This window comes from Sinocyclocheilus anshuiensis, unplaced genomic scaffold (assembly GCF_001515605.1).
Source record: "Sinocyclocheilus anshuiensis isolate Anshui unplaced genomic scaffold, SAMN03320099.WGS_v1.1 scaffold460, whole genome shotgun sequence".
Lineage (NCBI taxonomy): Eukaryota > Metazoa > Chordata > Actinopteri > Cypriniformes > Cyprinidae > Sinocyclocheilus > Sinocyclocheilus anshuiensis.
In genome coordinates, this window is record NW_015554101.1 from 988815 (window position 1) to 1002403 (window position 13589).

General features: G+C 37.3%; 1 protein-coding gene across 1 annotated transcript in view; it reads right to left on the bottom strand.

Annotated features, from left to right (window-relative positions):
• LOC107669556 (serine/threonine-protein phosphatase 2A 56 kDa regulatory subunit delta isoform) overlaps positions 1-13589 on the bottom strand; it is a 35720-nt gene continuing 22131 nt past the window's right edge. The window contains exons 4-13 of the mRNA XM_016461841.1: positions 6476-6586; positions 5719-5811; positions 4091-4221; positions 3825-3884; positions 3602-3710; positions 2670-2723; positions 2342-2512; positions 327-454; positions 111-181; positions 1-8 (exon numbers count right to left, since the gene is read on the bottom strand). Of these exons, the coding sequence (XP_016317327.1) occupies positions 1-8; positions 111-181; positions 327-454; positions 2342-2512; positions 2670-2723; positions 3602-3710; positions 3825-3884; positions 4091-4221; positions 5719-5811; positions 6476-6586 (936 nt within the window). The remainder of the gene's footprint in view (positions 9-110; positions 182-326; positions 455-2341; positions 2513-2669; positions 2724-3601; positions 3711-3824; positions 3885-4090; positions 4222-5718; positions 5812-6475; positions 6587-13589) is intronic.

Consider the following 13589-nt stretch of genomic DNA (forward strand, 5'->3'; position numbering starts at 1 on the left):
TCAGCAACCTAGAACACACATGACCATTAAATTCAGTTGAAGTCAAAAGTTAGTATCGTATCATATATAGTGCAGATATTTAGGCAAAATAAGAAAAATGTACACATCGCAGTCATCAAACAGCTTCTGGTTCATCTCCATAAATAGCTTCAGAGCATTGTAGATAAGCCCATGGATTGTCCTGCAGGACGAAACACAGCTCTATTAGTCCAGACATTTGAACAAAATCCTTTTCTCTTCTGGTGATTTGAATATGATCTGTCTTAATGGAAACTCAGGCTGTGACAGTTCCAGAAGTGAAGTTTGATTAACAAGTGTGGCTGTACTTGTTCCAGTGGCTCTTGGAGTTCTTGTAGAGAGCGGGAAACATGATGGGGAGGATCTTGGCGGCATTGTCACTGATCAGGCTCATAATGTACTCATTGTTCCAGTAATACAATGCTCTTTCAGCAACCTAGAACACACATGACCATTAAATTCAGTTGAAGTCAAAAGTTAGTATCGTATCATATATAGTGCAGATATTTAGGCAAAATAAGAAAAATGTACACATCTCCATTCTGTTCAAAAGTTTTTTTTTGTCCTCGGTGTGAAAAGATGGATCTCAAAATCATAGAGTCATTGTTGGAAAGGATTCAAATACACAAAAAAGCTGAAAAACCAAAGAATTTGTGGCACCTGAAGGATTTTTCTGAAGAACAGCAGGCAGTTTAAACTGTTCAGGACAAACAAGGGACTCATGAACAACTATCACTAAACAAAACACACAGCTGTGGATCATTCAGGTAAGAACACAGTATTAAGAATCTTTTGAACGGAATTTTTATAAATTCAACTATTATTTTCTCTTATGCACTATATGTAAGCATCTTTTATGTGAAATATCTTATTCAGGTCAGTACTAAATAAACAATAACATGCATTTTGTAAGATCCCTCTTATTTTGGTAAAATAATGAACATTTAGCAGATTCTGCAAGATGTATGTAAAATTTTGACTTCATTGTTACGAATGTAGGGCTGGGTATCGATTCAGATGTCCCGATTCAATTCGATTTCAAATCGCAAGCTCTCGATTCGATTCGATTCGATTCTCGATTATTATCTTTTTATTACATTCAGTGAATATAGTTTTAATACAAATGCTATTGATATTTCTAAAAAATGAACAGTAAACATCAGTTTATAAAAAGAAATAAGAGCCACAGGCCTGTATTTTAAACCTATTCTTTTTTGTATAGTGTCCTTTTTTAAACAATAATAGGTCCATATAAAATGTTATTCTCTTCTTAATTTTTCTGGTAATCACATGAAGGCATAAAACATTAGTTTAATTTATCCTAATCAAATGAAAAACCCTTTTATTTTTTGGCAAACCAAGTGCTGCACAACTTTTAAGGTTTACTTTTAAAATGAAAAAGAAAACAAATGTGATTATTCCTTTAAAAATAAAGATTTATTATTAAACGGTAAAATGCAAACAAAGTGACTCTCAGAGCAGCTGGGGATGATATTAGTGTATTCATATCATAATAGTGAGACGACAGAGGCTGAAAACACCGCGAGCGTCTTCCGCACTTTAGTAAGTGTGTAGTAAACAAAACAGTGCGTCACACCATCCGCCATTCATTCATTCATTCATTGCGGAAATCATGGCGCCTCTACGTGTGATGTCAAATGCTTCCACAGATTTGTAGTAATACTATAGAATTTTACCTGAGCATTGCAAATCACACATGTTGCTTTGTTCTTGGTTCTTGTCAACAGTATCTCCGCCATCATAAGCACTGAATGAATGACAGGTTTTCCGTTGTAACACTGCGTAAGGGTGACATCTAGTGGAGAAGACTAATGATAAGATTCACATTAATCAGATCTTGTTTTAAAAGTTTGCTGAAATAAATACCGGAAAAGATCGATTTCGGAAATCATGGCGCCTTTACGCGTGATGTCGAATGCTTCCACAGATTTGTAGTATTAGTATAGAATTTTACCTGAGCATTGCAAATCACGCATGCTTTGTTCTTGGTTCTTGTCAACAGTATCTCCGCCATGATAAGCACTGAATGAATGGCAGGCTTTCTGTTGTAACATTGCGCAAGGTAAATAAGAGGGTGACATCTAGTGGAGAACACTAATGATAAGATTCACTTTAATCCGATCTTGTTTTTAATGTCTGCTGAAATAAATACCGGAAAAGATCGATTTGCGGCTTTTGAGAATCGCCCAGCCCTACACGAATGCATATGCTAGTATTAAAAAGCTTGCCTTTTAATCTGTTAACGGTAAGATAAGTCTCTCAATGTTCAAGGAGTTTGAAAAGTACTATTGTGTTGTAATACCTGGAAGTGCGGACTTGATACACACTTGGCCAGCTGCCTAAAGAGAGGCTCCATGACTTTAACAAATTCTGAGGGCTCAATGACATCCAAGATTTCCTCCAGCTCATTCAGAAACATCACCTCCTTAGGACTGTGGGTCTTGGGCCAGAACTTCAGCAGGCCCATAATCACCTGATGCAGAAGGCGAAAAAAAGCTGTGAGAAAGCCATCTTCGCTCTCTCAAGTTTACCATGAAAAGAGAATTCAAACACAAAAGCTTGAAAGAAAATGTTATTAATAGTGACAGGAAACAGCAAAGGTGCAGTTGTGCCAAGGCTGTAAATCTTACAGGTTCAGTGAGGCTGCTGTCCTTTTCCAAAAACTGCACCACACAGTAGGCCAGCTGAAAGCACAGGAAATTACTTTAAATTACAAAGAACACAATATGATGACTAACATTGAGCCACTGCTATTCTTCAGTCTATTAATACATTGTGCGTAACGTCATAACCTATAAGACTTAATCATAAAGTACAGAGTATGGATACAGAGGAAGGGGTGGGCGATATGCCAGCAAAAATGTATTCTTTCTAATGCAGTTATGCAAACTTCATGGGCGTTTTGACCACTTTGAAATATCACTGTCAATGAGAAAATGTGAAAGCGCTTGTTAGAAAAAAAGTGGATCTTCATGGTCTGAAACTGAGCCATAACTAGTTACCACTGCTAATGCTGTAAAACTTTACTTGTGCTTGTTCTGACACTTTAAAACATGAAGAGAGAAATGATAGAACATATTACCTCAAATCAAATAAAATCTGGAATAACCATTCCAGAAGAGCCAAAAAGGTCTCTAATATGCTGTAGCTTTAAAAAGAGAGAAGCTCAAATTTTTGGTTCCGATTTTTTTTTTTAATAAATGCGAGAAAATAAAGTTGTATTTTGATCACAAAAGCATAAGTTCTCTTCAGCCGCAGTCATGCTAATATTCAGCATAATTGTGAGTTTGTATATTTTTCTCCCACAAAAACAGCCCCAAAAGAAGCTAAATAGACAAGCGGAACGATAATAACAGTGAAACGTCCCAGTGGTGTTGCACTCAATGATTAGCTCTTTTGGAACCCCACTCAAGGCAATTACATTTCAGAACTATCTGTGGTTTAATGCAATTACTGAATGTTCTGAGAATACTGTGGCTTCCACAGCTCATAATCACAAACCCCTGCAAAAAGCATTTCTACATTAAAGTCCTCAACAAAAGAGTGTTCTCCTTAAGCGTACCTGTGGGTGATAGACGCTGAGAGACTTGACTTTGTGTAAAGGCAGTAGCACTCTGATGAGGAACATTTTGTGCTCCTCTTTCAGTGGCAGGGCAAAGCCATTAATTATGCTGTGGGAAGAACGAGAGACCAGTCATGTGACAGACAGGTTCTTTCAGTTCAGCAATAAGAGAAAGACCTCCTCTCAGGTTTGTCATGGCAACACTGATAGTGGTCACACTCACCTTCCTAAGATTTCTAAGAGCTCCGCAATCCCATTGTGATGCTCCGTCTCGTATATAAACCTGCAGTGTGAGATCAAGGACATCGACTCAATGGATGACTTCTGGAGGAGCTACCCGTCTCACCTTTTCTCACGAATGCCAAACTCGGCTGATTCAAAGACAGACTTGCTTCTAAGAGCTCACAGTCTACCATTACAACAGAGTTTATGAATGAGAACATTTTTAGAGCAAAAAGCAGAGGTGGATTAGTTCGACGGAGCTCTTGCCTGTAGAATATATTGTTGATCTGCCGGCGAACGTAGGCTCTCAGCCCGAGGAACTTTCCGTAGATGCGATGCAGGATGGTTTTCAGGAAGTCCCGCTCTCGGGGGTCTTCACTGTCGAAAAGATCCAGAAGCTGAAAAGGAATAAAATGACCTGAAGTCATGTGTTTACATGCATCCAAATTATTTGTTACTAATCTGATAGATGGCTCAATCGGACTGAAAGCCTTAAAGGGGTCATATGATGCGATTTCAAGTTTTCCTTTCTCTTTGGAGTGTTACAAGCTCTTGGTGCATAAAGAAGATCTTTACATTTGCAAAGACTAAAGTCTCAAATCCAAAGCAGTATAAGTCATTATAATCCATAATTATATCCCCACTGGATGTAACGAATGCCTCATTTATAATGGGTTTTAATGTTTTTGTCGGCATCACAGTATGCTAAGGGGCGTAACATTTCCGTCACACACTTGAGGCATTCGGCCAATCACAACTTTCAATCGGTCTGACTGAGCTCGAGCTGAACGAAATTTTGTTTAGATTAAAAAGGGTGGTGTTGAACCGAAATAATCAGAAAACATTAAGCATGTAAACTCTAACCATTTTCTCAGACGGTTTCAAAAATACCTTGCCCACATGAGCAATGCCATGATGCATGTTTTTTATGCAAGTTTTACGTCATAAAGAGCATGTGTATGTTTACTGATGTCTCATGTCTTATGAACTTGTCAGTAGATGAGACTAAATATTTACTAAAAACCTCTTTTTAGGGCCTGGTCACTTCACACGTTTTCTTTTTGCTGATCAGATAGCTTTCCAATCGTGAAAAGACCATCGTGAAAAAAATGGTTTCTTTTTCAGAGGGTATTCGTTTTGCTCACACCTATTGTGGTCTTTGCTCTTGCGCTTAGCTGATGATAAAATGCAGCTCATATCTTTTGCTTTCATTGATGTGAACTCAGTTAAATTTGCATATAATGCAAGAACTGAAGATCAGATATACACTTGATTTGGAGGAGACATTCATGTGGCCAAATGTAAATGGAAGCATTTTAACACATCAGATAGCTATCCGATCAGTAAAGACACATTAATTGGCAAAAACAATAACTGTACTCAAGTTAGCTCCGGTGACATTATCAAAGTGGCCTTCTCCGGTTCTGAATGCAGCAACTGGGTACTGAAGATTTCAGAACACGTTTAATGCATATGTAAACAAATGTGTGAATCGGATTGCAATGTTAAGGGCTCATATAAATAGAAATTTAATAATCTGAAACTGGATTGGATTCATTCTAAAACTAACTGCATGTAAACATACCTAATGAGTTGTACTATTAGAATGCTTCTAGAATCCTGCTCTCTAGATATCAGTGTCATCATCAGTCCATGGGGGGGAAAAAAAACTGATCCACGTGATGCTGGCATGGTGATTATACCCTTGCTTTAAACTTGACTTAGTATTCTACACAGGCAAGTGCTGATCTCTGCACTGCTACACGCTTGTAAAACCTGTAAGAGCAGCTGGCCTCTCTGACACTCACAGCAGAGGGAGTGTGTATCTTCCTCTGATAGTGTGCCGGTGAGGACAAACTGTGATGCAGCTATAGGTCAGAAGAAAAGACACTCACCGACATTACAAACTTTTGGTCGATGTATTTTTTGGCAATGTTTGGCTGGAAGTCAGGTGACTCCAGGAATCTTAAGAAGAATTCATACACCAGCTGAGGAAAGGAGAAAGAGGAGGTGAGAAGGAGAGATAGTAATAAAACTCAATACTAATACATGATTAATGTAACTGTCTGGTCCTCTTTGCCACCAAAACAATAAATGCTGTCAGTTCCTGAACAAATGGGCTTTATAATCATTTGAGACAGACGCGTTGTTCCAAAACTTAGTGAACTGCTTCGCTGCAACATCACTGGCAGGGAACCTCAGAAGTGACTTTTAGTTACGATTTTAGCATAGTGCTAAAGCTAACAACAAATATAGAAAAGTCCAATCTGAATTTGATTGAACTATTTTTGATCTCCAAAATACATTCTTCAGTATTGAAAGATATTTTTATAATGAATATTTGGATTTATTTTCCCCTGAGCTCAGTGCAATGCATGTGATTCACCACAAAGGACATATATGATGCTACCTTGAATTTGGCCAAATTCAAAGTTTTACAACCTGTGCTGATGGAGGTTGTAGAACAAAGTGATATGGTTTTGTATCTTCATTGCTTCAAAACAGTTAAAGCCTTGAATTTTCACAACATAATACAAACAGGCATATGAAAGGGAAAATGCCAAGAACGACCAGCAACATTCACTGAGGGTATACACTGAAGATTTTGATAAATATGACATAGTACTGTTGATCATATAAAGCGGCACACACCTGCAGGTGAGGCCAAGCTGCCTCTAGAGTGGGTTCGTCCTCCTCTGGGTCAAACTCTGCTCCCGTGGGGTTAGAAGAGGGCGGCAGAGTCCTGAACAAGTTTATAGAAAACTGGAAAGAAATACACATGATCTGTCATTATGTGAACAGAGAAACTACCTATTCTAAGAATATATTAAAAGTACTGTTATATACCAATATACTGTAATATTTCTATCTGGTATATCATAAAGAAATATGCATTAGAGACCTTAAAAGAAAAGAACAAAATTACAGGTATAAAAACTAACACAGTAGAGTTCTCACAATATTTTTTTGGTATCAGGATATCAAGTAATATTAGGACCAAGTAGTATTAGTATTATTGTATTAGTATTAGTATTATTGTGTGGATGTGTCTTTACTACAGAGGCTTTTCTGTTGCATTAATAATTTCAAGTTGACACAAAATTATTATTGCTACACTGGAACATTGTTAAAAAATATATATTTTTAACTAGGGATGCACCGAATTTTCGGCCACCGAAAATTATCGGCCGAAAATGGCATTTACGGTTTTTGGACGAAATAATGAGCCGAAAAAAAAAAAATATATATATATATATATGGCGCGCCGCATTGCCCAGCAGTGTTCAGCGCGCAGGTTTCACTCTCCTCGTCACTGCGCGGTGTGACGCTCCGCTCAATATTCCGATCTATGAATGTGCTTTCCGCTCGTGTACCGCTCATACTCACCGGAAAAGCAAAGTCCGCTCATAGTGCACCAACAGGATATTTCTTTGTAGGATATTTGTTCCTGTCTGCAATAGCACTACTGTGCTGAAACATGGCAACGCTGGTTTCATATTATTAAAGTCTACTGTGTTTCACAGTCAACACATATGGCTTTTTGCACAATAAATATATGCATAATGAATCTTTCATAATGTCTACAATTTGTGTGTTATAATGAGAGGATTCGTGAGCACGCAAATTTCAGCACTGCATTGCTCAACACAGCAAACACGTGTTATAGCCTAAATAGAAACTGCATATGCTTGCACCTGTTAATCGTTTATATTTTATATTAGTTCATGTTGCTTTCGTGCAATAGATGAATAACAATTTATTTGTTTTAGATATTTTATGTTTAGATATTTCTATTTTGCGGGAGTCCTGTGAATCATTTTATTCTCCCGAGTCCCGCATCCCGCACACACACACGAGTGTCTACTTGCCCACACCAGCACGCGCTCATCTTGTCCCGCGCCGCACTCTGTTGCATCGGGTCTCGCGGGAGCAGGTCTCTAATCCACTGGCACTTGACTCGACAGTGCGTGTGCTACATCCTTTTTACAATCTCAAGATTATAAAACACTGCATTCTGTCAGCAATTTAACGCGGCAGTAACGTATAGAGACTTCGGCTTGTAACTATACTCTAATTACTATTTTGAAAATTATAACGCGTTAAATTACTCCGTTACTAAAAAAGTAATCAAACTACGGTAATGCGTTACTAAGTAATGCGTTACTGCCCAACACTGGTGTTAGTTCATGTAGCCTATTAACAAACATAAACAATACATTTATTACAGTATTTATTCATCTTTCCTAATGTTAGTTAATGAGAATACAGTTGTTCACTGTTAGTTCATGTTAATTCAGACTGCATTAACTGTTGATATTAATAATGCATTAGTAAATGTTGAAATTTACATTAAGATTAATAAATTCTGAAGAAGTATTGTTTATCGTTCATGTTAACTAATGAAACTTATTGTAATGTGTTACTAACATTAATATCAATTCTGTCCAATCTTATTGTGTTACTTTCAGTAAAAAGTATGTTGTGGTTTTTAAATTCAGTATCATTAAAATGGAGTTAAATTAAAAAGTCTTACAAAATTACTTTGTATTGTTTAATTACAAATTACAAAGCATTAAATTAATTTAATTAAAAGAGCATTTTCGGATTGGGTTTTGGCCAAGTGCATCCAGAATTTTCAGTTTTGGCCCAGAATTTTCATTTCGGTGCATCCCTATTTTTAACAGATTTTTATTGCTTCACTTTCACACAGAAAAATGAAGACAGTAAGGCTAAAATGTTTACTTTAAAATTGTGTCTTCAATAAGCATTACAAATCCCAAACCTCTCTAAAATCCACCAAACTTATCATGAGAGGCACTTGTGCAGTTGCTTTTGCTTTTTTATTTCACATGCACTTTTAATGGTTGGCTTATGTAGAGATGTGTCACTTCTTTTGCCATCAAAAGTCTTTCTGGCTTTATAGTAGTGCTGAGCGGTATGACCAAAAATGTATATCACGGTATTTTTCAAAATTAGACCGGTTTCACGGTACATGACGGTATTTTTTTTTCATGCATGACCGGGTGTTAACCATATTTTCTACTGATTGAGAGAGGAAATACTGCAGTATATTGACTTAGAATGCCCTATTTTACTGTCATGATGAGTGAATATTGTCAAAAAACACCACAGTAAATAGTGACTAAACACGACCCCTTTTAATACATGTTAACCAGGAGTCACTCTCATTTATAATCGCGGCATCGTCTGATAAAATCAACATGCATCTACACTAAAGAGCGGCTATTTTTTGGCTAACAGGGGAGGCTAACAGGGGAGGTCTACGGACTCCTGAAGATGCGGAACGCTGCCTTCAGAGCTGGAGATGAGGTGGGCTTGAAGACAGCTAGGGCCAACCTTTCCCGCGGCATCAGAGAGGCAAAAAGACAGTACTCCAGGAGGATAGCCCATCGTTTCAGTGACAGCAGAGACACTCGGAGCCTGTGGCAGGGGATACAGACCATTACGGACTACAAGCCCCCACCACGCACCTGTGACAGCACCATCTCCCTGCTGAACGAGCTGAACGTCTTCTTCGCTCGCTCGACATATTGCGGTATTTTAAAAATTAATATCATAACAAAAATAAACACCGGTATTCGGTAAGAACCGGTATACCGCCCAGCACTACTTTATAGGATGTGTCAAATAGGGATGTGCGCGACGACTAATTTGACTGTCGTTTAAACAAAAGTTTTGTATCCGACTAGTCGACTAGTCTAAAAGCAAGAAACCCCCAAAAGATGGTAAGAAAAAAAAAACCTCTGTGCGTGCGTGTAGCATATATTATAGCCTATATTTGAAATACTTAATTATGAATCACACTGTCAAATCCCTCAATGAATTCCGCTTGCCGCACACTTGCCTCGCGTTATCATCATTTCATTTTAGGCGGTCGGTAAAAAGAAAAAAAAGAAGAGCATACACTAAACGTAAGCCAAAGCATAGATTATTTATTCAAATCAGCCTCAAATCTTCATATAACGTTACATATTAAACATATTAAACATATTAAAACACAAGTCAAAAACAATAGGAAGGTTTATCAAGAAATAGCATTAAAACGGCTTTTAAAAACGTACTTTGTGTAGGCTATATCGTCTAAAAACAAAATGCAACAATGCCCATTTCTAAGCTAACGCCTACGTGCCTGTATTGAATAAGATTACGCATTACTCCAGTAGAGTTATTGTAAGACAATTTGACATTACACAGTTTACACAAAACTTTTCCGTTTCCTTCTAATTCAAAATAATCCCACACCTTCTCGTCTTTCGCATGGTCATTTTTGAACTCGCTGCAACTGACACGAAGAAAACGCATGTGAGGTCTGAGGTAAAAATGTAGTTTCCACACAGATAAACTTTTAAAAATAATGTATTATTTTTCAAACGTTTATTTTAATTTGTTATTTAAAATGTTTTAAATGCAATGTTAAAATGATGGTCATCTGAATGATAAAATCATGTTTTTTTTTCTGTCGTGTAATCGACTACTGTTTTCAGTGTCGACTAGTAGGAGCTGTACCGTTTAGTCGACTAGTCGACTAGACCCGCACATCCCTAGTGTCAAATGAGCTCATCTTTGAATTCCCATGTTGCATTTCTTTTTGATGCGCTCTGTTACGTTCTATGTGAATGGCACCAAAAAATTAAATCTGCCAATGCTAAATATGAGCCATGAGCAGGAGAATATACTAGTGTGCATCACGGTACTGCCGTTTGGACAATATTGTGGTACCGCCAGTATTTTGAGGCCTCCTATACTACTGTAAAATTGATACATAATGCTACCCTACCATACTCTTATTGGACAACATGTTTAATACATTGTAGTAGTAGTAGTTAAAACTATACATGTAATAAGTATATTTTTAATGCATTTGTTATTTTTTTATATACATCTCTGGAAACATCTGTGTCCTTCACTTTAATGTTTGCACACTGAAAATGCCGCTCTAAAAACCTCACTTCACGCAGTTATGAACAATCTCCATGGAAATACAACACTGAAATGTCATCCTTCTTTCGCTCTCATTATGAATCCAAGGCATTAAATATGTATGACCTAAAACATCAACTCCCTCTGAAGTGACAAGTGGTAAGATACTGCTTATTACTCGTGTCCCAAAATGGCTGAGAGGAAGGACAGGAGTGTTACTACTGCAGAGGGGCGGCACTGCTCTTGCTGTCAAGATGACGCAATGTTTCGACCAGTCTCAGACTAGAGTCGATTCAAACCTCCAGACAGGAGAGGGAGGGGCAAGACATTCTCTCTCACACCTCACACTGAGACGGGAGAGTGGGACATGAGAGTCTAATGCATGAGAGTGAGGGGACAAAGTGTATCTGAAAGCAAGAGATTTATGATTGTGATTGTCTTGCAATACAGTTGCAAGATTTATGATTGGGAATAGGGCTAGCATTTATTAACTGTTCACAATATAAACCAAGTAATTTTATATCACAATGGGTCTCATTCAATAAGCATGCATATGCACAAATTTGTGAGATTTTAAGAACAAATCACAATTCACCAAAAGTTTCGTAATAAAATGTATTCTAAATTTACAAAAAATATAGGAACAACTGAAACCACATGTACGCACGGCCTTATAATCGTGTTAAAAATGTATAGTTCATCCTAATACGACTATAATTATGCTGAAGAATGCACAGCCGGCTAATGAAAGATCTGTAATCTGGGTCTGTATAAAAGGTGTTTATTGTGAGAACTGGTGAGAATGACACACTTGGCATTGCACGAGGATAAGGCGAATTTATTGGATGGGAGGCGCAATATATGTAGCCTATTGTTTATTCATCAACTGAAAACAGAATCGACTGGGATTTAAGAATCGATATTGGTTCATAAAAAAGAGAATCTATTAAAATCGAGAAATCAAATTTTTTTTTTTTTTTTTACCCAGCCCTAGCTTGTTTTGTTGTTTTTAGTGTCCTCTGCTATCACTGCGGGGTGTGGTGTTAAACATGAAAAGTGACGCATAGTCTTTGTTCATATGTTCTCATCATAAATAAATAAATGCATAAGCCTATATGCTCGTCCTGTAGGTTCATTATTAAAAATGAAAATGTGAACAAAAATAAAAGCAATTAAATGTGTTATTATAAATAAAATATGAAAATTAAAATGACGGTTAATCATAGATTATGACGGAATTTTTACGACCCTGTCCGTCAAAATGACGGACAATGTTAAAGTCTAAAGCAACCTCTGATTATACACATACATACACAGAAATACTCATATATTAAATAGCTGCAAAATATAATTGAGGGTTTTTTTTTTAGCTACAGCTATATCACTGAGCCCTATTTGGGACCCAGAAGATCTCTTCTTCGAATTATGAACAGCTGAAAGGAAACGCAGGTGTCTAGGCCTTGATTTATGATGGCTAATTACCCATAATTCCCTGGTGTACATTTACACTTGAGCAGATTTTATCCTGGGTCTGGCTAGTAATCACCTCTGCATCGGTCAGGCAAAAGCTATTACCGTCAATTGGTCGCAGAGGATGTGTTATGATAAGCAGGGGTGTGTACTCGCCACATGTTTTGTCCTATTAACTCCCGACCAGATGAGAATCAGCTAACCAACGTGGGTCAAATGGAAAGAAATAGTGGAAGCTAATGTGTGACATACATGTGTACTGTATACAGACCTACAACTGCTCAAAAGAGGTGTGTGCGGTACAGGAACCAAACGGACAAAATTACTCCTTGTGATTAAACCCGCAGGTGTCAAATGAAATGTTTTTTTATATTATAGTATTCATTTTATATTATGAAATGTTTTTTTTATAGGTTGCAGTTTTTATGTGTACTATATCCCTGAATCCTTCATGCCACTTGTCACTGGGGTGGAACGGTTCAACTTACTCACGGTTCGGTTTGTATCACGGTTTTAGAGTCACGGTTTCGATGTGCTATGTTTAGGCAAAAACTATACTGTCAAATAAAAATAAAGAAAATAAGAATAATCTATCTAACTACAAGCAACAGCACAAATAAATACAATAGAGTAAAGATTCAAATAAAATAATTAAAGATTAATCATTATTAAAGTTACAAAAGCTATTCAATCAAGAGCAGTGAGTGATTTCTTTGTTGTTGCTGTTTGATTAACATTAAGAAAGTGCTGTCACTTTAAGAGAATGCACTGATACAGTACGTTCAGCCGGCTATGTCTGCTATAGGATACTTATCAAGACGGGCATTTTGACAATTTTTGTGTGAATTTGTCCATTTAAACAATACTTCAGACAGAGCTTAATATTCTCACAAATCTTCTCACTGAGCGCGCGAGCTCGCGTCTTCTGGCTCTTAAATGTTTAAACTGGCAAAGCTTAAATGAGTTTAGCTTAAACACAGTTATACAACAGTTCGTTCTGGTTCTCAAATCTGATTGGTTGAGAACCGTGAGATATTGTACTGGTATCGCTACAGGAACGCCCTTTCACAATTTTGTATCACTCCGCTTGTTCTAGCCGGGTCTATGTTTTTTTTTAATTATTCACTTAGCTAATCGTAGAGTACGTTAGTTAATATAAGAAGAAATGTCTAGCTTCGCGGTCTCTCTCTCTCACATTTGGATGCACGTCTTGTCTTGTTTATCTCTTATAACCTCATTATTTCTCACTAATAACCTAACTGAAGCAGCACATGCCCTTGATACGAATTCTAAAAGTGAAGTATGCTTAACGGTCAACTTGAGCTTTGAATCCGTGGCGGAAGGAAGTAGTTCC